Raw genomic sequence first — 26,493 nt, forward strand, 5'->3', positions numbered from 1 at the left:
ACTGTATTGCAGGAGGCTGTATATTACACAGAACATACTTAGCAAATAAGGATGAAATTAATTCTAAGATTTTGAGAAGACTAGCAGACGAAGCATTAAAAAAGGAAGAAGAAGAAGAAGAGGAAAGGTAAAATACTCAGTGTTGAAACATTTGAAATGGCTACAAGAACTTTCTAGCCTTACTTTGTAGTGAAGGTATCAGTGCATTCATCAATCAACACCAGTGCACTAAAAAAAGTATATTAAGCCTGGTCCTGGTGGATATGTAATAATCAAGTATGGGTTAACTTTGAGAAATATCTTATTAGATTAATACCTACATGGCAGAAGATTGTTTTGCTAAATACATTTTCATCAGCCTTTTTGTTACAATGATACAGTAACATTTTAGATCTTTAGATTTGATTTTTATTTTGTATGAACCAAATTATATTTCAATTCTCAACAGTATGTTTTCACATCTTTACTTCCATTTAATATACTAGCAACTTGCTTCAGTAGTATTTCTATAAGTCTTAAGATTAATAATCTTTCACTTACAGAAGAGAAATGCAGGAAATGCTGACACCAGAGGAGGAAGAGCAATCGCAAGAAGATGCTGAGAAGAAAGGTGAAAGCATTTATCATTTGCCTTTATCTGTGTTTCAAATGACTGAGCAAATTGGTATTTGTGCAGATCTTACAGGTTTGATTTTTATTTTACGCTCAGCAGCTAGAAAAATGATTTCATATTGCTATCTGTAGTTGCTTCACTGATTTGAGCACTCATTTTTATGTGATATTCTTAATGGATGCTGCAGAATATAGGTGTATATTAAATCAACCTGCATAGTTATATCTTTCAATAAATCTGAAGGGCAGAACTCTCTATCTCCTGTCTAGTAACTTATTCTAAGTGGGTTATTAATTATCTTCATACTTCAGACTCATTAAAAAAAAAAATCTGTATCAGTTAGAAAACATTGTTAGGACTGAAATGTGCTAGCCTCCAGAAAGCTCAGCCTGAAGCAGTGAAAGGCAAACTCAAGTTACTTCTGTAGTGGGTCTGTTACCATATGTTAAGAATTGCTGATTCTGGTAGCAGCATACGTTACAAATTACTGAATTCAGTAACTCGCTATAGGTGAGGCTGCTACAGAGCCATGTCCCCGGGTCCAGCTAGCAATGAGTCTGAGTATGTATTCCCAATCTCCTTTTCATCCATGCTTGTTCTTCGCCAGTCCACTTTGATTCCTTTTCTGAAATACCTCACATAATGTTATGAGTCCCTCAGAATCTCAAACTGTTATTAGCATTTCCTAATGAATCTCACTCCCCTGTAGAGAGTAATCACAGAATCATAGAATGGCTTAGATTGGAGTGTACCTTAAAGATCATCCAGTCCCACCTCCCTGACTTGGTCAGGGTTACCACCCCCAGCTCAGGCTGCCCGGGGCCCCATCCAACATGGCCTTGAGCACCTCCCAGGCTCACAACTTCTCTGGGCAGCCTGTGCCAACACCCCTCTGCCCTGTGAATAAAGAATTGCTTCCTAACACCTAACCTAAACTCACTCTCTTTTAGTTTAAAGACCTTACTCCCTTGTCCTGTCACTATCAGACTGTTTAAAATGTTGGTCCCCCTCCTGCTCGTAATCTCCCTTCGTTACGCAGGAAGAGCCTCTCTGGTTGAACTGTCCATTGGGTCTTATGGCCAGACAATGCCTTCATTATCCTCTCCCAATGACCCTGAAGGAAGCTGAGTTGGGGTTATGTTTGTTCTGATTAGATAATCAGGTTTCCCCAGCCTGTTATCGTTTCTCCACTCATTTGTGCTTATGAAGATTAGCTTTCCATAACGTAACCTAACTACTTAAAAAAAAAAAAAAAAAAGGAAAGAAATGTGAGTTGCATGAAGTTCCTAATAATAACATTACTAAATCATTTTGAGTATAGACTCCTTATTTTTACTACTTTTTCTATTGAGCAGAACTGCACGTTTTTGTTTTGCCATTCAGTATTTCCTATAAAGTTCCTTCTTTATATTAGAATCATGCTATGCTTTGTTTCTAATAAAGAGAATATAACTGTCCTGGCCAGGAATGAGTACTGTGCGAGGAGTGATATTTTGGAGGCAGGTTAACTGTCACAAATAAGGTGGATTTTTGCCCCTCAGACAATTGTCAATCAGGTTAAAATTTAGGGTTAATTCTGTTTAGTTTCAACACTTTTTGACCTCTGTAGTAAAAAATAATAACAATAATAAAGGTTTCAAGGTTGAACTTTCCTTTTTGCTTTCTTTAATCACTGCCGACTCCTATAGAAGAATGTTGTTGGATCTGCTGTCAAGATGAAATACCATGCACAAGTGTCTGTTTCCATGTTAAGAACGAGATTGGAGATTTAAGAGGATTCTTTTTCTCTGCTATGATGTCCCTAGGTAGACTAAATTATCACCAAAGACCTGGATCTGAAATTAATAGAATTAAAAGCTGAAGTGCATGCTAGAACTCTTTTTTCTTATTTTTTTACTGTCTTCCTTTCAAGTAATATATACTGGTTTGGGCCAAAAGTGATTATGACCAAACTTATGTTCTGTATTGTCAGTAAATTTCATATACTCATTCTTTCATTATCCAGTCTGGCATTTATTTTACTTATTGTCAATGGTTACTAATATATAACAAGGACTAATGCAAATATACTGAAGTTAGTAGCTTGCTTTTAATTTTTAATTATGTAGCAATTTAGTTACTCTCTGCCAAAATACTTCAGCTTTTTAGGGTTCTTTCAGTTAAACATGAACTTGAAAAGATTTCTACTATATAACTTACAGCTTTTTCCAATAAAACAGCTCTTCCCTAGAGTGAATGGGTTCTGAAGTATTAAATATAAGGGGTCCTACAGGGATCCTATATTGTCTCAAACAACAGAGTTCAGCTTAGTGTTAATATAAAACTTATTTAGAGCTGTGTTCATCAGAACAGAAATTATTAATGATAGAAGTAATAACATAATACACTTGTGCTATCAACATGTGATAAGTCCTCATCCAGAGAAAATAATGTTTTCATATACCTACAGTTGATTTCAGTAATCAAACAGTGACTCATCAAAACACTTCAGTCCTGTTGCTCTTAGCGTAACATCTTTTATTTCACATGTAGTGCCATCAGCACATTGACTGCAGCTTTTCTCCCATGTGACATGTCTTTATATAGATATAAATGAATTATACATAGTTTTTTCTCTATAGCAATTATGGTATAAAAATGAGAATTCAAAAAAAAAAAAAAAAACCCAAAAAACCTACTCTGCAGCTGTGGTTTTGCTCTTTGGATGTCATGTAAGTGTGTATTTCAGTAACTTCAATCTTTGTAACCTCAGTGGGATGTTGAATTAACTGGGATTTGCTTCAGGACTGAATAGATTTATTGTACCATCTGTGTTTAAAAGGAAAAAGTAATGAGCAAGGTTCTCACCTGCCTCTTAATGAGATTAAAAGTACATAGGACTGGGTAAATTTATGAAATATATTTAAATGAGGTAGGAAGTGAACTTCAGTGCTGAAAGTGCCTGTGAAGCACACATACACACAGAGAAAGTATTCAGTAACTCTAGCTTGTAATTCCTAGCTGAAAACCATAGCCCCTTACCTTTTTCACATTTCATTATTCTAAGCTTAAATTATTTTCAGGAGGTTTTTATATTGTTTATGTACTTTTCAGCAGCTTTGTGTGAATATGTACCATAAGACAGCTGTTTAACTTCATGAGAATATATTTTGGGCATTGTAGAAGAATTATACAGCTTCAGTAGAGGTAGTGGGACATTGGGTTCATTCCAACCTTCTGGAGATAAAATTTGTTGTATTTCTTTCCTACAATGCTTCAGCAATAAAATACCCCCACACAACTGATCTTGTTCATTAAAGCAAACAGGTGTCATCATTTAAGACTTTATTTTCTGTATTTTATCCATCAGCCTTGCTTTTATGCTGGAAATTATCCCCTCATTATCACAGATTCAAGAGGAGCAAATGTATGCCTATGCCTCAGTCACTGCTAGAACAAACCCATATTCAGACTATGCAACCTGGAGGAGACTAGGGGGTTGTGAATACCTGAAGGTAGGGTGCAGAGAGGACAGAGCCAGGCTCTTTTCAGTGGTACCTAGTGCCAGGACAAGAGGCAAGGAGCACAAACTGCAACGCAGGAGGTTACCTCAGACCATCAAGAAGAATTTCTGTGCTGAGGATAACATCTTCAAAGATTGCCTGGGCACCCTGCTCTGGGTGTCCCTGCTTGACCAGGGGTTGGGCCAGGTGGACCTAGATGTCACCCCTAACCTCAGCCCTTCTGTGATACTGTAAAATTGATCCATCTCTTTTCTCACATTACAGATGGTGGAGGATTAAATCAATGTCCATCTCGTTAGCTTTTATTGTTTTTTTTTGCTTTTTAATCCTTTTGTGATATTATATTTAGTAAGAAATTTTCTAAAACAACAAAAATAAATGTAATGAAGCCTGTGCTGTGTATCTGTAATATTTTAGGATGTTTTCCCTCCAGTCTTTGAAGAGAAATGCTTTTTGGATTCACTTTTAATTATAACATTTACCAAAGAGTTGATGTATGCCTCATTATACAGCCTGTAAATACATTTGCTTTGTTTATCTTGGCTGGCTTACATCCTGGTTTAATTTTTTTCTACCTCTAAATTGAAGCTTTTCAATAAGAATAGAGATTGAACAAGGATAATTTATTAATCTGCAGATAGAGGAATAGCAATACAATTGTACCACCAACTTCAAAGCAAGCTGTAGTGATATTAACTTCACAGGAGTTGTTTGTTCAGTCTTTGAGAAATATTCCATTGTCTCCAAAGCCACCTTTCAGTCTCCTTCATAAGCTGGATGCAATAATTAGTCTAATTAGCATAATGACAGCGCTTTAGGTGGAGAAATTCCAGATTTGCAAGCAGAAAGCAGCAACTTTTTCAGTTGGATTCCAAGTATCTTCTCCGATTCTTAAATTTTTTTCCATCTCTATATTCAGATAAATAAAGGCTAAGAGACTGTGCAGCTATGTGTTCCTTCCTATGCAGAAGGAATGCAAGCCTTTGTGACTTTTTTAACACCGATGAGGAAAAGAATGTTTTCTCGATTTACTTTGTATAACATTTGTCCATCTGTCTTTCTTGTTCCTGTACAGCACCAATCTTGTAAATGAAATCTCTCAAATACTCAGACACACTGTGAGAATCAGACATGCTCGACTTCTCTGCCAAAACTATTTCCAATGATGTTTCAAGGATTGTCTGTGATTCAGTTATATACACATGAGGGTTTACCTGATGTCAGCCTTAACGTATCTTCCATTTTGCTTATACTTTTCTTCATGTCATTTTCCCTCTTGTGTGTATTATGGATTTTTGATTTTTTTATTAAGGAGCATCAAAGCTCATTTAGTCTGTCAGCATCACTGTGGATATCTAAAGGAAATGAAGAACCAGCAAAAGATTTTCTTGATTTGACGCATGCTGAAGGCCACGGGGTTTTTTCTGCTAGTCATGTAAGAAGGTGCTTGTTTATGGGATATATGAAGTTTCCTGATTCTGCATGAATTGGGAATTCAATTTGCCAAAAAAGAGATGAACGTGAAAACAAATACTATAATTTCAGATCTTAAGATGTGTGTCTAATAGGATTTGACTTTGGAGTAGTTGTAACTAATACTCCATAATACTATGGAGTATTATACTACGGTACATCTAAACATCTATGATGGTGTTTTGCTACTAAGGGCATAAGCCAAACAAGGCTTGTAGAAAAATGTAATACTCCTTATTGGCCAACTCATACAATCAGAAAAATTGTGACCAGCTTTCAGGTGCACAAGCCCTCCAAATCTGAAGCACTGCCACCCAACAGGAGTTGTTCTGAAGAACAATAAATGCCCTCTTCTGCAAGATCATGTTTATGAGCATAGTTTATGAGCATGTTTATGAGCATAGAACACAGATCACATAGCTTATAATGAATGAAAAGTACTTTTATATGAAAGCACTGAATTACATACAATACTTCTTTGCTTTTCAGTCTTGTAGCATCTGATAGATGGTCTATCTTTACACAGATCAGACTGTAAAATGTTTCAGTCAGTCTGCAACACCTAAACATCAAAGGAACTAATGCCTTTTTTGCTGGTGGTCAAATGTAAGTTTTGCAGTGTGATCTAAAACTATCTTTATTTCTGTAGTGCCTCCATCATCCTTCAGTGGTTTTGTTAAAGTTCCTAATGATTTTATTTGTTCCCACAGAATCTGAGGATGATGATAAGCAGCTTTCATCTGAAACTGAACAAACGTCTCAGAAACAGTCCAGTGATTCTGCAGATTATACAGAAGAATCTGAAACTACAGGTTGGTCTTACAGCACATCTAATCTCTCTTACTTGCTAGCATCATGAATTGCATGCTTTCCTTTTCTGCAAGTTTTTACTGTATTTGAAAATGGGCTGTGAATGTAATTCCTTACCTTTTTCTTTTATGAAAGTTTATTATGGGATAGTCAAGTTCCAGTTATTTTAACATTTATAATCAAAATTAAAGTAATATTATGTACCAGGTAGTATCCATTTTGAAAACCAACACAAACGCATTATTTCCACTACCGTGTGCAGTCTAAATAGCAAATTAGTAAGTCTATGCAGGGAACTACAGAAATAACAACGTAAGGACTGCTAGACTTCCAGGTTACCATGGCCTCCTGATTTCAGAAATCCATGGGCACTTTTATGGTATGAAGTGAAAACAGAGGGAAATCAGAAGGAAAAATGTTTAGAAAGTTACTGTTGTGAAGTATGGCCAATAGAAAACTAAAGAGAGACTGAGAGAATGAAAAAAATACCAGGAAAGAAACAAACTGCAGTACTCACAAAAGCTGTGTGTGATTTTAACAAACCCCAGCTCTACAGACAATTTTCAAATTAATATAAATATCCACATCAATAAAAAATGACAATTTTTTAAAAAATTTAAATTTAATTTAAAAAATGACCTTAAAAAAGGTCCATTCCCTGCTGCAAGGAATCCTGGAAAAATGGGAATGGTTGAATTTGAACTTTGGATGGAAATAATGAAAATTAGTCCCGTATTTTTCCTTATAATCCATTGTCCTGCTATCAGCGTTCCAGTTTTCACATGGAGTCATGTTTTCTGCTTTTGGCAAGAGGTGACATTCTGCTGCAATTGCCTTCTCTCAAAAACACTTCGAAGGCAACTCATCTTCAATGAGGACAGCCCATTTAGTATTTAAAATAAACATTTCAAATTTTATCTATTAGAATTTTTAGAACATATTAAAGTCCAAGAAAGAAATCCAGCATAAAACATTTATCTTTAAATAGCAAGATATTAAATATACACATTTTTTTATGCTTTTTGGGTCACCTCAATCATTATGCATTAGAAGAAATTGACTTAATTTGTAGACAAAACTGCTTTTTCCAAGCACCGTAATTTAATACATGCAATATAAGTGCATATATTTATAAATAATGAAAAGTCTGTATTAAGCAAATTACAGGGCCTGTTTGAAAAAGACAAATGAAAACACATTCATAATGAAATACACATCAGTTCAAAGGAAGGAAAGTTTCAGCATTATCCTACATCATGCCTTTGTTTATTTTGATAGTTAAATCCTTAGTGAAGAAGGCACACTGGCTTCTGTCTCAGCTTTGACAGGGTTTGAGAGCAGTTTGAGATGGGAACTTCCTCATCTTCTTTGTTGTTGAATATGGACTGAGGGCAGAACAAGTCGTATTTAATACCAGCAGAACACTGGAGGAAAAAATACATTAATGCCTCCCCTTCCCCAGCAACTTACTTGGAGAGTGTGTGGGCAGAGAGAGCCGTGGAGGATCATTTGTCTCTATGGAAACTACACTCAGTAAGAGCAAAGAAGGCAGGGAGCAAAAGAATATGAGAGACTGCAGAAGGGATACGTTCTGTGAAAGCTCCAAATTTAGGGGTATGGAGGATTGTCTCACATCACCTCTGTTATGAAGAAAATAAATTGACTAAGAGCAGCACAGTTAGATAGACTGGCACCTACTCTGCAGGAAACGTGTTTGGATTTTTAGATGCAGTTATTTTTAAACCATTACACTCTTTTCAATATGTTTTTATTGGCTATGTTTTTTATTTCTTTAAAAATCTCACTGTAGATCACTTCTGCAAGTAGAATATTATAACTCATATCTGGTAGCAAAGGCACGGTTGCCTTACTTGAAAGTATTTTTAGCCTCTTTGGTCCCCAAGACCTGTTTGGAGATAAAATCAAATGCAAGGGAGGCAATGTTTTCATCCCAATAAGATTCAATCTGGGATTGTCCCCTTTCCCTGGGAATGTAAATGTTTTTCCAATTTGTTTAGGTCTGTGCAATCTGTTAATTCCTTGAGTATGTAACATTCACAGCTGGGATAAGTTTCCTTAAGCAAGAAAACTCCCAGGCAGAGGTAATATGATTGAATTATGTGTATCAAGTAGAGAACCAAATTCAGCATGAATTGTTCATGAAATTAAGGTCATGTGGAAAGATCTCTATTGAGTGAGTTTGTTATTGCGTTCAATGTGCTGTCTCAGATCATGTCACATATTCACTTAAGTCCATTATTCTGCCTGTATATTTTCAAAATTTCATTACCCACTCAGAACTGTAAGGTTTTCAAAGGGCAGAACTCTAAAAGATGCTCTATTGAATGCTAGATCCAGAGAAAACACACGTTACCATCTTCTATACATTACTGCTTTGAGTAGGTCCACGGTTCACAAGGCAGCACACGTGATTTCTACAGTGTGAACGTGCCAGGGATAACATGTGCAAGAAGCAGTTAGTGTAACCTAATTATGTATCCTTTACTTATTTCTTGATATCTGTGTCCCTAATGGAATCATCATTACATAACACATTAGTGCTGCTCAAATTTATACAGATGTCACCTGGCTATATCTCTACCTCATTTGGAATACATCACTGCAGCCTGAAACATAATTAACTGTGGCATTTGCACAACTGGTATTTTAATGAACATAAAAAGGGAGGTAGTTTCATGTTCCTATTTAGAACCACAGAAGTAGAGAGCGGTGTCATTGCAGGGAATAACAAATGTGATGTCATGAGCGTTTAGCTTAGTAAAAAGCAAATGTTCATAAACATTTTCAAGAAAATAATGCATTTCTAATTGTGGATGAGACTATGTGAAATCTGCAAGGTGTTTCTGCTTGAAGATATACCCACTTGCACCTGTGGACTAATAATCATTCAAATGGAGTGAGGGTTAGCCACTGAGATGTCAGGCTAATATCTATGTACTGTTCAAGCTGTAAAATGAGGAGATGAATAGCATTAATTACTCTTTGCCATAAAAGATCCACAAAAATACTGGACTAAATGCTTATTTGTTCACTTATTAATTAAAAACGGCTCAACTGCAATAAAGTTTTGCCGTTCACATTGGAGACAGCATGTCAGGAGCTGCTAGCAGTATGTAATATGGCTGCAGAGTAGGGCTATGGCACTGCCCCATTCAGGTGCATGGCAGCCAGGGGCATGGGGACAGCAGTGACACTTCCTTTAAAACAGTAGCTTCATAGGTAGCTTAACCACACATTTTTTGACCAGGCTCTATTTTGGAAAATTAAACATGAAATTTGTGGATTCAGCAGTTCACAAGGAAAGATTGAGAGACATTCAGTTCTAATCTGAGCATTGACTTCTGTGTATGATTTGATTTTCAGAAATCATGCTGCCTGAGTTTGAAGAGAATGATTTGCTAGATCTACCAGAAATGCAAACAATTAAAGAGAAGATTGACCTCTTCATGAATGACTGGCAAACAATGGAGTCAGAAATCAAGCAGTCATCTCTAGTTCAGGTTGTTGCTTTAGAGATTGCTGAGCAAACTCCAGAAAGTCTGCTTAATCAAATTATCCTGGTTATGGAAGGTAAGTAGTACTGTTTCTGTGATTTACATTTAACATACAAAGAGGGATTTTGGAGAGCTTCTATGATGAATATACTAGGGGAGAGGTTATACTGAATACTCACTTATATGAAGTGGGAACAGGACAGCCTACATTCTATTGGTGACCTGAGAAGCACAACTGCAGCCTTTAAGGCATTCAAAGACTTGGGACTATATATAGGTTCAAAATATATATACAGCTATACAAATATATACATAATTGCTCTCTAATCATTCTGACCTCAGTTTGCCTAGTTACTTGCCTCATCTTTTTATACTAGGATAAATGTATGAGAAATGGTCAGAAAATAAAGGTTCGCTAATGTATTATACTTGTTGAAGTCAATGAGACTTTCAGCGTGGTAATAATCTACCCACTTACATATGTTATGTTTCAAGACTGAATTTTCACAGTCTTAATATTTTCTTGGCAAGTACACTTTCTTTACCAATGAGCTCAAATCTCTAACAATTTTGAGTACTGGATAAATAATATTAATAACACATTTTTTCATATACTTCATAGAATCCAAAGCAAGTGTTTTGTGAACTAAAACATCTGTTATGCTAACTTTAAAAAAGAAGTTGACATGATTTTCCTCGGTAAATAATATGAAAGAAGTTGTTGCAAACATTAGTGCCACTGTCTCCATGTGTTTGCATAGTACTTTTGTACTCAGAGAGCTCAGTGACAATTCCAGTTTACTTCAATCAAAAAGTAAACCAATTAGCAATTTTTGGGGGGGGAGGAATCAATATATTAATAAGTGTACGTTGCTCTGAAAGTAATGCCTCATTTATTTTCATGGAAACTACAGCAGATACAAAGAGCGCAATAACACTGTTTGATAGAGAAAGTTCTCATCTACAAAACACTATTTTCAACACAGTCACCATCATTAGCTGTGCGTTTTTAACAGCGATGAAAAGAACCTGCATGACACCCTTGTAAAATTCTATGCTAGCTGTTCATGGCCATCAGAAATATGGCTTATCTTTCATGTCACTGTTACTACCCACTGCCTCACTGTGTTCACATCTACTGTTCACCCTCTACTACTGTAGCACCACCACCGTCCATATCTGATGTTTTTGGCCAACATAATATAACAGGAGGCATTACTTTTGGAGCAGCCCTCATGCATTTATTTCATACATCCAGGAAGAACATTTGTTCTTTGAGTAAGAGAAATGGAATATAGAAATGGGTGATTTACTGCTATGTATGTGCTTACTTTTATGGATGAAGAGAATATATTTTGATATAGTCAAACGAAAAATATGAAACAGGAAAAAAAATAACCTTTTCAGAGCCTTTTAAATATCACGGTTGGGAATTATCTAATGAAGACTTAGATGAGGAAGCAGAAGACCTAGCTGCTGAAGCAGAAGCTATAGAAGATAATGAAGCTGAGGAAGAGGAAAATGAAGAAGTAAGAATGCTGGCTTTGTCTACTTTAACTCAGTTGATTTTAACTCATTTTCAGTTTGATCTGTACCCCAGATAAATCAATTTTTGCATCTAGTTTTGTATGATCCAGTTTCAGCCTTCTTTGAGAATAAATGTAATCATACGCTTTAGGAGGAGCTTCCTTGTATTCCTCTGTTCTGGCTGATAGATTTTATTCCAACAAGAAGCATAAATGCCCCTTACTAGCAGAGAGAATGAATGTTTTGTCAGGTGGCAAAGAGGGGTTTTATTAAAAGAAGCAAAGGTGATCTTTAATTGCTGTCAACCAACAATGATTCTGTGAGCCTTCATGTAAACTTTGGAAGAGGCAATGTGAAAGTCCTCATGTTCAATCCTCTGCTTCATCTCAGGTGTTGATAGTTTTCAAACACTAATTTTAATGAAATTAAAGTTCTAGATTCACCCTTATTTTCATCCTACATTTAGAGATGTCCATCCCCATATTTAACCATACAAAATATCGGCATACTGTACAAACAGCTTTTTAGAACTTAATTTTATTAGATAAATAGATTTCATATTACCAGCTTTCACTGCTCTTTCCGAAAAGTCTACTTTCTTCTTCACATTTAGAAGCAACAAAACGTAAGTTTCAAGAATGCAGCAGGACAAGAATTTATCATAGATATGCCTAACCTAATTTTAGTATTCAACCGCTGACAATGCTATTATCATTTGGAACTTTGAACGGTTATTCTTTTCTCAATAAAATCTCACTACATTGGACAGTTCATTTTCTGACATGTAAATCTAAATCTAAATCTGAAAAAGGCATGTTTTTATAGACACGCATTTATCTTGAGAATACGATTCTCATTCAGTACTCTGTTGATATATTCAATATTGGTCTACTGTACTTGATCTACTTAATCTAAGTGAACTACTAAATTCAAACCATTTTTGAAAATGTTCACAATCTTTTCAGGATGAAGAAAAAGCTAAGGAAAGGAAAAGACACATGGGAGACACGAAACACTTCTGTCCGGTCAGTCTGAAAGAGGACTACGTCCTTTATCCAGGACTGCCCGAACATGCAGCTAAATATCAAGAAAAGATTTATTATTTTTCAAATCTTGAGTACAGAGATAAGTTTCTGAAGAACCCTGAGGAGTATGTGGCTCACAATGAACCGCTACAAGTGAGAATCTTTAAAACTGTTTGAAGCATATAACAAATTAAAATCACTATTTCCATATCCACTTGTTTATCACTTCTGATTTTCTTCTATGCAATGACTTGTATATCACACAAGTACCTGAAAAAAATGAAACGTTGCTGCTTCCTTAGGGACTTTACCGCATACATTCAAATTAACACACTGAATTAGTGATGCAGATAAAGTAGAGAAGATAAGATAATAAGGGCACACAATAATCATATGTTCTGATTTACGAATCACAGATATTGCTACTTTTATTATTTTAAAGTTGGGATTTTTTTTTTTTAAGGTAGGGGAAAGGTAAAATAAGTGCATGTTCACTGGAATTATCTAATTGAGATGTCATTTTTACTTACTGATATCATCTGCCATGCTGTACTTGTTAGCTATTTCAGAGAGCAGGTCTGTTTGGAACTGTAATAGAAGTGCTGGAGAAAATAAAACGCAAAATGATCTGACTGTTTTTCAGACAATTTTTATAATGATATTTTGGAACTGAAAATCAGTAGGAGATGCATGCTGGAATCCCAGATAGTATAAAATGCTCCATTTTTTTTTTCTCCCCATAGGCTCCTCCCTTAAGGGTGTGTTTGCTGGGGACACGTGGATCTGGTAAAACTGCTTGTGCACGATGGCTAGCAGACAAATTTGGCATTTTCCATATTCAGTTTAAAGAATATCTGCAAGAACTGCTCTTACCCAAAACTAAAGAGAAAATTGGGCTTGATTTTGATGAAGAACCTGAAGAAGCTGATGATGAAATTCAATTACAGGAACTGCAAGACTTATCTCAGACCACAACTAAAACTGACGATGAAGAAAGCAAACAGGTAATAATCTGAATATTTTTATATGTCTGTGTCTGTGTCTATGTATGTGTCTGTGTCTATGTATGTGTCTGTAGGCAGCATAACCACTTTCTGAACTGACTAGCAATTACCTATAAAATTCTAGTCAGATAAAAATCATTTGTGTTAAACTATTTACCTGATAAAGTTTGGAAGTAACAGTTCTGTTACAAATATTGACAACGCTTTCTCACTTTCTTAAGAATGCCACCAAAATTCTCCAAAACTTTTTAATAAATTATGTGTAGTCTTATTTGGTTTTTTTTCCATTTGTTCATTGTTTTTTTTCCAAAAGAGTCGAGACAATTGCTAAATGGGATAAAGGAAGAAAAAAAAAAGGGTCAGAATAATGCAGGGAATGTGTGGAGATGCTTTTGGCAGGTCAGTTTGTAAATTGCCCATCACAGCCAAAAATACGGCAAGTGTTCCTGGCACTGATGTTTATGGCTGGTTCTCGATCAGCAGTATTTATTTATTTATTGGTATTAAGACAGTGTTATACACTGATGTACTTCTGTTTGTATTTTTCTCCTCATCAGCTTTTTATCTGCTGGTAAGCAACCTTCCATGTGAGTATTTTTCTTTCTCAGACTTGTTGTAAAGTGCTTTATGTGATGGCATGGACAAAGCACAACTGATGTAATTGGAATTCACTATAGAAAGCTGTTCATTGGTCCATAAAATCCTAGAGGACAATGTCCAAGATTATCCCCTCCATAAACATTTCTCTGAGTATGATTACCAACACTATCATGTTTTCTAGTGTTCTCCAAAATCATTTAATTTCACTTTCACTTTTTGGCTTTGGATGCAGGTTAAGTGTATATTTGATGGCCACTAGCATTAAAAAACACTCTTGTAGTAGTAAATATCTAGTCTTCTTAAAGACTAGTTTCAGAGCAGACAGTACTTTAGAAACAAATCCTATTTGTCTCCACCTTTCCTTTGTCCCATCTTCCCTTTCTCGGTTCACATGGAGCAGTTTCAGAGTGTATGAACTGAATCCATCTTGAATGAAACTAAGCACAAGCACATGCTTCAGAAGCATGCCTAATGCATTCCATCTGTTAATGGATGTTCAGTCCACAGAGGCAGATCAGATCTAGGCCTAAATGTTCTCTGTCTATGCAGTGCATACATTGGGTTATCAGCACCATTGATTTTGTTCTACAAAATTTCTGCCGTTGTGCCTTCTATTCACTGTTATAGAGATAACCTACATATTCATTTAAATGTGTTTTTTGCTGTTGTTGATTTTTTTTTCTGAAACATTGCTTACTTGTTTAAGAAGCAAATCTGAACAGTTGGGAAGTTACAAATGCATTCTTGTAATATCTATGCAGATATTCAGAAGCCCGCTGGACAGGTATTTTATTATGTGATCAGATAAAAAAAGGAAATCTGAGATTTTCAAAATGAACAATTTTATCAGGAAAACACATACTATTAATAAATGGAAACATTCAGCGTGTGATGAAATGACCCCATTATACATATTTCAGTGGAGAAGGGACAAGATGTTGGACTAGGTCTAATCCAGTCCTGTGGATTGAATGGCTGTTACTCGTTGGAAAAATAGTAATTTTAGGAAGTCCCTCTAGAAAACACTCCCAAATTTAGTTTTGTCTGAAAGGAATATAGCTGATGCACTTCAAGGCCTCTCTTTGCTGTGAAATAAAGCCTGGGGATGCTTGGACGCTTCTTTGAAAAGTACCCTATTGTTGCGACCTAAAATGCTAATAAAAATATACCCTTCATGAGCAACACATCCAAACAGATGGTTATTTGTACAATCTTTTATTTGTATATCGTTGAAGCTGAATCTGTGGATAAGCTGGGAGGTGGAACAGAAAATAAGGCAGGACATAAGAGCACTTCTGCCTTGCATAATTAGACAGTTCAGTTTTGTTCTGGAGAAACAGATTTATCACAGCTTCTTCTGCAAGGTAAATTCACTAGATAGTAAGATTACTTGGTAGTACTTACTTCATTACTTGACGTAAGATTACTTGGTAGTGACCTCAGATTTATTTTGTACCTAACTTGAGACCAGAAATGCTAATTCACAGTCACAGTTAGGTACTACACCCAACAGCCACCCCTTTGGGACTAGCTTTTAGAGCAGCACATCTCTGTGTTGTCTGCAGGCAGCCCTCAGGCTGTTTGTGAGGCAGCCATTTGGACAATAATGGAAATTAAAGGTGAAAAGGCTTCAAAGTGTACTGTAGTCATCATCACCTTGGAGACTGCTCTTAGAGAGTCATTTAAACATAGCCAGCGGGACCTGTGCTTTATAAAGCTAAATTGTTAAGTAATGCTGTTACAATTTTTGTAGTCTTGGTACTATTATTTTAATATAGTTTCCATGTGAAATTAAAGAAACTACCATGTGTTTTCTGAGTTTCTGAGGCCCACTTTTACACCTATTGTTTGTAAAGAAGGAACTGATAAATACCAGTTAGAGTCAGATGCTGTGGGAAGGCAAACTCCCAGTATTGCCAGCACGAAGGCTGTCCCTTTCAGCTTGATGGAAATTTTCCCAAATTCTAGGGAAAAAGCATGTGGACAACATCCGTAAGGTATTCTATGCATTCACTTTATGTATAGCGTACTATGGTTAAATGTAGCAAAAGAGTTTACTTTGTTCTGCTGGATTAAATCGAAGGAAGACAGTAGTCAATGCCTAGTTAAAGAAGAACTAGTTAAAAACAAAGAATTTGTATCATAACTCTTTGCTTTTGCTCTCTTTTTTCTTTTGTTGCTTCTGTTGGTCTTCATTTGTTATGGGTTTGCTTTATATAAAGGAAGTGGAGTTAACTGAGGAGGAAGAAGCTATCAAAGCAAATCTAATGGATGCTCAGCCATTACCTCCAGAAATACTTGACAACATTGTTCCTGTCTGGTGGAAGAAAGAACCATTCCGGTAACTATAAGTGCATTCCCTCTTTCTTTAATTAATCTGAGGAAGTATATCATCTCTTGTGTCCGCAATGACAAAAGTGCTGTGGCAGATGTTATTCAAATAACACTTGGGGCATCTTCTCTTTGAGAGTATCGGCTAAGGGTTTTGTAGCTATTGTTTGTTGGGACACACAAAGAACATTAAAGGCACAATGTATTTCCTTTATTTTTAAATATATTTTTGTCTCTGCACAGTAAAACCTCAAAATGAATAAATTTGTTGCGTTGATTTGTAAGAATTAAGATACGTAGTGAAGAATTGTTCTTACATTGTGAAGATACAATACATGGAATTAATACTTTTATAACATTATGCATTTCATAAGGACTAAATTTAAATTTATAAATTTAAATTTAATAAAATAACTCTTTTGAATTCCGTGCATTTTCATTTTCACTTTAAACTACATTGATACACGATTATTTTTTTTCCAATTAGGTCCACGGGATTTATACTGGATGGTTTCCCTCGTACTTCAGACGAAGCCCAGTATTTGTCAGAACGAGGGCTCTGTCCTGATGCTGCCGTTTACATTCACGTGGAAGAAAGTGAGATTCTTGACCGTCTTTTACCTCCACGTCTAAAAAAATGGAAAGAAAGACAGCATAAAAAAGCAGAAATTAAAAAGAAACTGAAAGATCTGAAAGCAAAAATAAAGGTAGGTGTTCACTCCTAAAACTCACAGAGCACTGAAGAGCACACAGAGGAACAGATATGGGACCAAGGAGACACAGCCCCCAAGCCAGATTTACCACAGGAAACAATAAGAACTCAGGGTTCCTTTTTTCCTCTCCTCCCACATTAACACAGCCCAGTGCAGGTAATGTATGTGTGTGTGTAGTTATCCAGCAGGCCAAGTAAATGAGCTGTGCTGCCAGACACCTGGCAGGGCAATAGTATGCCATGCACCTCGGAAGTCCTGGGCAAAAGGCAACTGGGGGGGTGAGGTAGTATGGCCAAAAAAGTCAAATACAGCAAATTACTGCTGTTGCATCCCAGCTGTTGTGCTGATCTGTATCTTTCATAGTCTTACTTTATAGCTCTATGTGGTCTGTGTGCCATCTGTGCATTTAGAAACTCTGTGACTTACCAACAAAAAGATGATAATATATTCAGCGCAAATAGAATCACAGTCTTTTTTCCCCCTAATCTCGTTCTCAGAAATCACCAAATTAGTGTTATTAAAATTTGGATACATGTTCACCTAGAGGCGTGCTTGTTCTGCAAAAGTAGAGGGTGCACAGGCAGCAGTTTTTAATATCAGAAGCAACTGGAAACAGAGCTCTAAGGTGAAAATTACAATACTGATTCCAGTTCATGTTACCAATTCTCACAGTAGAGTTTTTATCAGCAAATATCATTGTCTTCTTGCATCTTTTTTCACTAATAGAATGAGAAGATCGCTAGAAGAAGGGCAGAACTTCTAGCAGAACAAAAAAAAAGGAAGGAGAAGGTGAGAAAACAAAAGGGTACAAAAGCAATTTTAAGTAGAAGTGTTTGCACTCGTATCGTAGAAATTTCTACAGCTTTTACTCACAATTTGCAGAGCAATGTGGAATAGTAAATGTGTGGCAGACTGCCAGAAACCTTTGCTTTCCAAAATAATTTGAAAAGTTGTTGAAATTGTTTTAGAAGCTGTTGACTCATTCCACTAAAACCAATTCTCAATATGTGCTGAAGTCAGCAAAATACTTATGAGTATGTTTAACTTACCTCATTTGTAAGTGTAAGAGTAGCCCTACTAATTGCAATTAGATATTTGCTTTAAGTCCCCCGTCAAATCCAAGGTTAATACCCAATAGGATTGTACCAGGATTTCTGCCCAAACTCAATTACAGAGGTACAATAGCACTATGCAGCACCTCTGTAATTTCTTTTGAAGTAGGATTTCAGCATTTACTAGACCTTTTCCTGCAATAAGAAATGCCCCTAAAATGTTGGTTCAATAATTTCTTGAATTAATGAGTTTTGTAATTAAAACAACAACAACAACAAGAACTGGAGTAGTATATGTTCCCTCAAAGCACCTGCATAGAAGACATAAAAGTATTCTACATTTATAGGTTTTAGAAGATGGGGAAAATTATGAAACCAGTGAAGAGGAAGATGAGACTGCAAATGAAGACATTGAAGCTATACTTGAAGAGGAGTTCTTCGAAGAAGAAGAAGAAGAGCCTGAAGAAGAACAGGAGATTGATGCTGTTGAGCGCATGCAAAATGAGATTGTAGAAAGGTTTGATTCAGAAAGAGAAAGCATTGAAGGTGTACAGGTACCTATTCCACTATGTATTTTATTACACTATATGATTTTAAAATGATATTATGGTGTATGGTTATGATACAAGAAGTCTTCGTTTTTTAGTTGTCAAACTTCAAAGTGTAAACAATATTGCTGCTGACATCTGAAAACTGCATTGAGAAGTTACATGCTTTAAAAAGTACACAAATTGTAAGAATAATAGGTGAATTGATGCAGGCAGCCAAATCTGAAACTCATGGACAACATTTCAAATATACTTTTAAAGGCAAAATTCTAATAGCAGAATCACATACTGGGACTACTGGGACTACACACTATTGTGTAATATTCCTTAGTTGCAGCTTACTCAACATTCTTCCCATTGTTCTTTTTTAATTCCAAGAATTTTTACTGTGTTTATGAATTAGTTTATACAACTTAATACTTCTGATTCATTTTCCAAGACTTCTAGTTAACTATTTCTTTAATTTATGGTCCCCTTTGACGTTGTGCAATCTTCCTCTTTTATGGAAGAATAAATTGTGACATGAAAACATTGTAGCACTTGTGTTCATGTTTTTACGTTTTAGTTGAAGAAGCTGGGGAATAATAAGTCACCAGAGAGCAGCGATGTTTTAAACAGTTGCTAAATATGTCATCTTAAATTGCCTTCAGAAGGGAATAATGATATTTGATTATTTTTTATAAAGTATACTTCTAAAGCTTTTTCTTATCATAGTGGATTCCTCAACATGATTTATTAGATTTTCAGTTTCTTTCAAAATATGGTGATACTTAATATAGTCTGACTAATTTAAAACTTCAATGGAGAGGAAGATCAATTTTCACCTCAAATCAAGTATCGCTGATTCACGGTGACTGAGAATTTGCTCAAGGTATTCTCAACAGTTCATAGAAAATCTTACTGAAAATCTGAACATGTTTATCACTCTAATATTTTGTTATTTTTTCATTAATCAGGAAGAACTTCAAAATTTCTTAATACCACAAATGGAGATAAATGGAAGACGGAAGCTTCGCATCGTACGCTACCAAATTTATTGCAAGCTGAATTCTTTAGTGGAAAATCGTGGAAGCATTTTTGAAAAATGTTACCCAATAAGTTTGCCACTTGCACATAAGATGCTAGTTTTCTCATATAAATTTCCAAGCTCTTTCAGTCAGTGGGACCCAATCAAGGTAAAAAAAATATATATATGAGTCAGTACCTAATAATACCGATAATACTAATAAAAATGATGTAGGTTGCTCCAAATATAATTCCTCCTATTTATTTCCATGGAAAATACAACAGTTACAAAGAGCACAACAACACTGTTTGATAGAGCAAATTCTCAGATGCAAAACACTATTTTCAACAGTCACCACCATTAGCTATGCATTTTTGCAAGTAATGAACAAAAGCCTGCATCCTCTGCTTGTAAAAGTTTGCACTAGCAGAAGTGACACACTGTCACTGTTGCAACTGCTGAAATGCACCACTCAGTACCTCACTGTGTTCACATCTGCAATTTGGTCTCCATCAACGTTCAGCAAGCATCAGTGGGTGCAATTTTTTTCCACATGGTGGAGTTCAGTGACACACCTTTGCTTCATCCTCACTTCCGTATCAGATGCCATTGTGTCAGACTTCCCCTCTGCTGCCATCTGCCGCACAGCAACAACACATAATGGAATATTGATGGGAAGGTTCACCCTCTAATGCCATACCACCACTACCGTCCACTTCTGATGTTTTGGGCCAACAAAGTAAGACAGGAGGTGTTACTTTTGGAGCAGCCCTTGTACATTACTGAATCAAAACTACACTACTGAATATACACAAAATACATCAAGCCTTGGTAATACGAAGTGTTAGACTATGTAGATGGCTGTCAACCCTTGAAGTAGCAAAAAAGTAAAAACACCATATGTATTAACGCATTAAATGTTAAATATTTTTAATTCATCAGCAGTAATACTTATCAATACGTATAAAATTTGAAGAGCAGTAAATCTAATTTCTTACTTTACCAGAGATCTGGAAAGTCGAGGTCAGAAAGTATTCATGTCTATTTATATCAAGTGAAGTCCTTATGGTTCATCTGCGCTAGACCTTGACATTCATCCTGTTAAAATGACTACATTTTTGTTATTCCATTTCTCAAATTTATTCATTTGTGCTGTGTGGTGTTTTTTTTGTTTTTGTGTGTGTGTGTGTTTTGTTGTTGTTTTTTGTGTGTGGGTTTTTTTTTTTTTTAACCAACTAAAAAGCAATGGTTGAGTTGGAAGAGAGAAGTCGTCCTAGGAAGCCATTAGATGAAATCAGAGAAGTGTGCTGACAGTAAGAAATGTACATGCTATCAATAAGGAAAGAAAAATAAGATCATTTTGAGGGTATTTTAGGGTGTATGAAGGAAATGATTAAATTGATTAAGGACTAGAGGGTTTTTTGAAGAAGGGCAGGTAGAATATATGACGACTACATTTAGATTAAATTGAAGAGGGGAAGTAGTTATGTAACTGATTAGATAAGCAGAGAAAAATGATGATCTGAGAGAGGAGTGTGAGCAAATACACAGTAGATCAGACTCCAGGCATTCTTATAAATTGAAGGCAAGCACTCAGAAATGACTTTGTGTGAGAATAGGAGCCAAGGAATTAGAGAAGGTCTGTCAAGGTAATGCCATTCGGTAAACAGACACTTATTGTACTGTAGCAAGATCATCTTAACTGTAAGTTTACTAACTCTTCAAAGAATAGTAATGGATTTGTGAGGTATGTTTTCCTTCTGCAGAAGAAGCTGAGTTGGCATCTCCTTCTTACTTCATATGTATTGCCCATGACTACTGATTTTTTCCTTAATATATTTCAATTTGCTCAATACAAGCTCAGATTTACTGCACTGTGGATGCCAGGACTCATCCTGGAGGCCTTTGAAAAAAAAAAAAGTCACTTTTTTCACATTCCTTTTTTTGTGGAAGGACAGCAATAGGTTATACATCAGTCAGTAACAATTTCATTTCTGAGCCCCCTTTGAAGTGTAAGGTGAATGCCATCTGGTCTTCGCAATCTTTGTTCTACAGATGTCTCTAGTTTGTTCTAAAACAGCTTTTGACACTGTAAGGCAGTTCCTCCAGGAAAGGCTATAAAAAAAGACATGACTAAATTCTTCCATAGCTGTGGTGCAAGAAATTCATTTAGTATTTCTGCAATGACCATTGCTGCTTCTCTTGAATCTCAGTTAGCCATTAGCTCTATAGACTTCCTAGTGGTTGTCTGATGTGTTCGAAAAGATTCCATCAGCAGCATATGTATTTTAGCAAAAGCTTTCATTAGGTTTATATTTCATCACAGTGTAAGTATTGGTATACTTTTCCGTTTTATTCGTAAAACATTCTCAGTGTAACTTCTACTGTCAGGCAGATAATGTGACCCTTTTTTAATTTACAGAGACATTATATATATATATATATTTATCCTTAATAGAAATGTCATAATTTTTTTGAGAATTAAAACAAAACAAAACATATTGTTATACCTCTGCGCTTACTTTTCTGATGGACAGAAAGTGTTACGGTACCACCTGCTGGAAATAGTGAATATTCTTTCTCCCCTCGGTGTTCACCTTTTTGTACAAGAATTGCATATAGAAATTCCACAGACTTGTACAAAATATTATATATCTCTCTATGTATTTCAGAATACAGAGTGCAGTTGGTACTTCTTTACTTGCCCATAAAGCTACTTTTGTAGGATGGTGGGTGAGGAGGCCATGCCAAATCTAATCAACTGTTTCACATTTTGTATATTCTGCAGCTAAAGGAAGGAGAGATAATCAAGCCAGCACAAAACTATGAAACCACACTCCTTCCTGTAATTCATCGACAATATGTTTATTTTTTTTCAAGTAAAAAAAACAGAGAAACATTTATGAACAATCCCATCAAATATATTTGTCAGCCAAAGCCTAAACCACCTGTGCCAGTTAAGATTGCAATCGTGGGACCTCCAAAATCTGGGAAGACTACAGGTAGGAGCCAGTATTCTCTACAAAGCAAAAGATTATCTAATGATTGAGGCTGTGTCTACCATGGATACTATTAAAAAACTCATGAATCTTTAATATTTTAGGTCTTCCTGCTTTTCATACTAGGCGTAGAATCCTATAGTTACACTCTCTATCATTTTACAGTCAGGTACTTAAGCATTTCCCATCTTAATTTTATCCCAACTTCTTATGAAGTTGTTATTGACATAGATTGGTGCTTAGAAAATCTAGACTTGCATTACTTAAACACTTTCTATTATTTCTAGTTAATTGCTAGTTGGTTCTTATTTCTTTCAATCAATATGATGAAAAGAGTATTTCTAGGATCATGGACCAGAACCTGAAACTCCACATCTACCAATCTGTTTCCTAACCTCTAGATTTAAAAGCATCTTCCCTCTTTCTCTCTTCTTCTCCTTCCATGACTTCTTCAACTGTCAGGCTGTTCTGTAAAGGAGGCAGTAGAATAAGTTTATTTTCTAAGATATTTCCTATGGCTGCTGAGGTTTGAGATAAACTGAATAGTGTCAGTGCATGGGGCACACTCTGCACACATGGAAAAGTTTGGGTTCTTTAGGGACCTAACCAGAGTGAGGTACCTGCTTACCAAGGTTACGTGTTGGAAATGACCCAAGGAATGAGCACTTAGCTCCTAAGGCTAAATATATACTCCAGCAGACTGCTGGGTTCTGATGTTGTCTGCATAAAAGCTGTTTGTTGAAATCAAAATGTTTTGCAGTTGCCAAGAAATTTGAAAGCACGTACGGGCTGCGGAGGCTGAGTATGGGAGATGCCATACGGCTCGTGTTGAACAATCAGCCAGAGAGTGAGTTGGGGCTTCAGTTAAAGTGTCATCTTCACAGAGGGCTGACCGTACCTGACGAACTGGCCATCCAGGCCCTGGATGTGGCTCTGATGGATCATGTATGTTCTACCACTGGGTAAGAGTCTTCTTTGGGCTTTTTCTTTGGGGGAAATCAAATCAATGTTTTTTTTTTTCACTTTACGTTTTCTTCTCCCAATCCATATAGACATTTCAAATAGTTAAAATTATGCTTCTGAATGATGGATATGTTGGAATTTGAAACTCCACCATTTTTATGTCAGAGTCATTCACTTACATTGTTAACCTTTTGCCTGTTGTGTATTTCGTTTATTTTTTACTATTTTTTTACTGTCACTATTTTATTTTATTAATTTTAACTTGATTTTAAGTTCTTCAGAGAGAAGACTGAGTCAAGTCAACACAGCACCGATTTGATGACTTGGAAGTGGACTTTTGTCTCTGTTAAGGATGTACTCAGAATATGTGTAGTCTTAACGATTATTTAGTAACTGACTTCTTAGAGAAACTGTATTCCTGTCTCTGTTTGTATGCAGAGTTGTTATTGATGGATATCCTGTAACAAGAAAACAAGTAAACCTCTTGGAATCAGCTAGAATAATTCCTCTGAAAATCTTCGAGTTAGAAATGGATGCAAAGGAAGTGTTCAGAAGAGCTCTGCTGGATAAAGAAAGCACAAATAGGTAGTGATGCTCTCTGATACTTTTATGCACATAATTTTGTTACCTCTCTCTGTGTACATGCCTTGGTGCTGAGAGGTCATACTTCACGTATGAGAAGACAAGGGTACCTGGCCTTGCACAGTCTAATGCTTTAATTTCCATAGACCAGAAGCAGAGACATAAGTTGCCAGAGAAACCTGTGGCATTCTCTAGATAGATCCCCAGGGCACATGGATGTAGATGTGCAAGGGCACACACCCACTGCTTAGTTTAATTGATTTTATTGAAATTGTTATCAGAATTATTACTAGTTCACTGCTGCTGCTGAAGTTTATTATTCATCAATTCAATTATTACTATCATAAGAGAAATTGATGCTTCACCGAATGAACTCTATTCTTTAAGTTTTCATTTTCTTTTAAAAAATATGTATAGAATTAATGTACATTTTACTAATGTACAATTCATGAATTAGTCACTGAAATCTTGGTTTAAAGAGCCATTTGTTGTTTTTGAGGAAGAGCAGTAAGTAGTTTATAAGCCAACAGGTAATTAAAAAGAACAGAACATTCACTTTAAAATTGAATTGTAGAAGGACCTGGTTCTCATTAGAGGAAGTGTTTCTAAGAAGTTCCAAATAGCTTAGAGCATGATTGCTTGTCCCTTTCATTTTTTCTCTTTTGTTTTATCCAAGTAATCAGTATGATACATAGTTGTTTACTAAAAGCTTGAAGACAATTTACATTGCCAAAAATTAAATTAATGCTATCTCTTTGAAAATATTTACTTTAACATTTTAATTCTAAATATCAAGCTGATTATATTTTATAGGTCTAAATACATACCAGATGTGCGATGTTTCTGAAAAGTACAACTTACAGGGAAATGAATCCTATCAAAATAGAAGTTTCTATCTTTTTTTTAAAGATCTTTTAAATAAGAACCAGCACAGTAAATGCTTCTATGTTCGAGTGAAAATTTCTCTTCTGGTCTTGAGTAAGATTTTTAAAGGTCACATGGATCATTTATGTATATATATGTATGGAAATATGACAGATACACAGTTTTCAAAATGATGGTTCAAAATGATGGAAGATGATGGTTACTTCTTGATTTCAAACAACAATGTAGTTTCAAACTAAGCCTGTTTTGCAATGAACAACTAATACTCATTTGAAGAGTCTCATAAGATTTGGTAGGGTAGCATTTTATGGCATACTGATAGTGTGTGTTGGCTAAAGTGTGCTGACACATTCAAAAACCTTTACAGAATGTATCTGGGACATAAACAGCAAAATATTTGTTTCTGAATGTAACTTCCTGGTCAGCAGCTTATTACTTTATGTATGAAACTGTTAACATTCTTAATATGGAATCAGTATTTCTCAAATATGATGTATAATTTCAAATAAGCAAAATCTCAAAAAAACCCAAAAACCTTAAAATGAACTCTAATATCTACATTCAAATTTCAATGAAATGATCTAATTTTCAGATTCCTATTAAGTCAGTGTTTTTTTTGTTCCCTTCAGACCTTCCTACCCTGTACATGACAGCACACAAATTCTAGCAATTAAAAATTCCTACTATAGGGAACATATTGACGCAATTAGGACTTATTATAAGAAGGAGCGTCAGAACTGGTGTGTGATTGATGCCTTTCAGAGCAAGTGGTGGATGTGGGACAAAGTTCTGCGGGAAGTTCAAGTGATTGTTAAAGAAATCCAGATATACCTGGAAAGAATAAAAGAAGGTAAAGAAAAACAAAGTTGCTCAGAATAATACTTATTTAAGAAACTGTAATGTAATGATCGTGTTTAAATTCAACTTAAACTTGCTTTGGATGAAGCTAGTTCTTGGGCACATACATGCCTCAAATTCCTTGATATCCTGTGGAGAGAGCTTGAGAGGTCTCTTGATGACAGCAAAGAAAAAAAAAACCTACAACTCAGCATGCAGCCATCTTCCAAAGAACTAGGTAACACAGCACAGCTAAGAAAAGTCAGCTGTGGTCTTGCAGTCCACAGTAGATTTCTCAACTTTGAGTGATAAAAGAAAATCATAAAGGGGACCCCAACATATAAAAGGGGAATCATGACTTGCAGATTAATTGATATGCCAGTAGAGGAATGGGAAAGGAATGGAAAAATGTTAACTATAAATTCAGAATTAAGGTTAACTTTTGTTAAGTTTGTCAAATGACAACTGTCATTTGAGTTAATTTCTGTACTGAGGAATGAAAACCAT

The 26,493-nt window shown here is 35.7% G+C and overlaps 1 protein-coding gene across 5 annotated transcripts in view; it reads left to right on the plus strand.

The window, feature by feature from the left end:
* Positions 1–26,493, plus strand: part of AK9 (adenylate kinase 9) — a 56,044-nt gene that overhangs the window by 22,308 nt on the left and 7,243 nt on the right. For 4 of the 5 annotated variants that reach the window (XM_003641036.6, XM_040698326.2, XM_040698323.2 and 1 more), the window contains 16 exons: positions 13–127; positions 543–610; positions 6,300–6,401; positions 9,784–9,990; positions 11,322–11,443; positions 12,407–12,619; positions 13,210–13,470; positions 16,293–16,411; positions 16,889–17,108; positions 17,841–17,903; positions 18,514–18,720; positions 19,671–19,889; positions 22,509–22,722; positions 23,480–23,681; positions 24,121–24,267; positions 25,779–25,999. In XM_003641036.6, coding sequence (XP_003641084.3) covers positions 13–127; positions 543–610; positions 6,300–6,401; positions 9,784–9,990; positions 11,322–11,443; positions 12,407–12,619; positions 13,210–13,470; positions 16,293–16,411; positions 16,889–17,108; positions 17,841–17,903; positions 18,514–18,720; positions 19,671–19,889; positions 22,509–22,722; positions 23,480–23,681; positions 24,121–24,267; positions 25,779–25,999 — 2,700 coding nt within the window. The remainder of the gene's footprint in view (positions 1–12; positions 128–542; positions 611–6,299; positions 6,402–9,783; positions 9,991–11,321; positions 11,444–12,406; positions 12,620–13,209; positions 13,471–16,292; positions 16,412–16,888; positions 17,109–17,840; positions 17,904–18,513; positions 18,721–19,670; positions 19,890–22,508; positions 22,723–23,479; positions 23,682–24,120; positions 24,268–25,778; positions 26,000–26,493) is intronic. The other variant, XM_040698324.2, reaches the window with a different exon arrangement.

The sequence above is a fragment of the Gallus gallus genome, chromosome 3, assembly GCF_016699485.2.
Source record: "Gallus gallus isolate bGalGal1 chromosome 3, bGalGal1.mat.broiler.GRCg7b, whole genome shotgun sequence".
In the NCBI taxonomy this organism is placed as follows: Eukaryota; Metazoa; Chordata; class Aves; order Galliformes; family Phasianidae; genus Gallus; species Gallus gallus.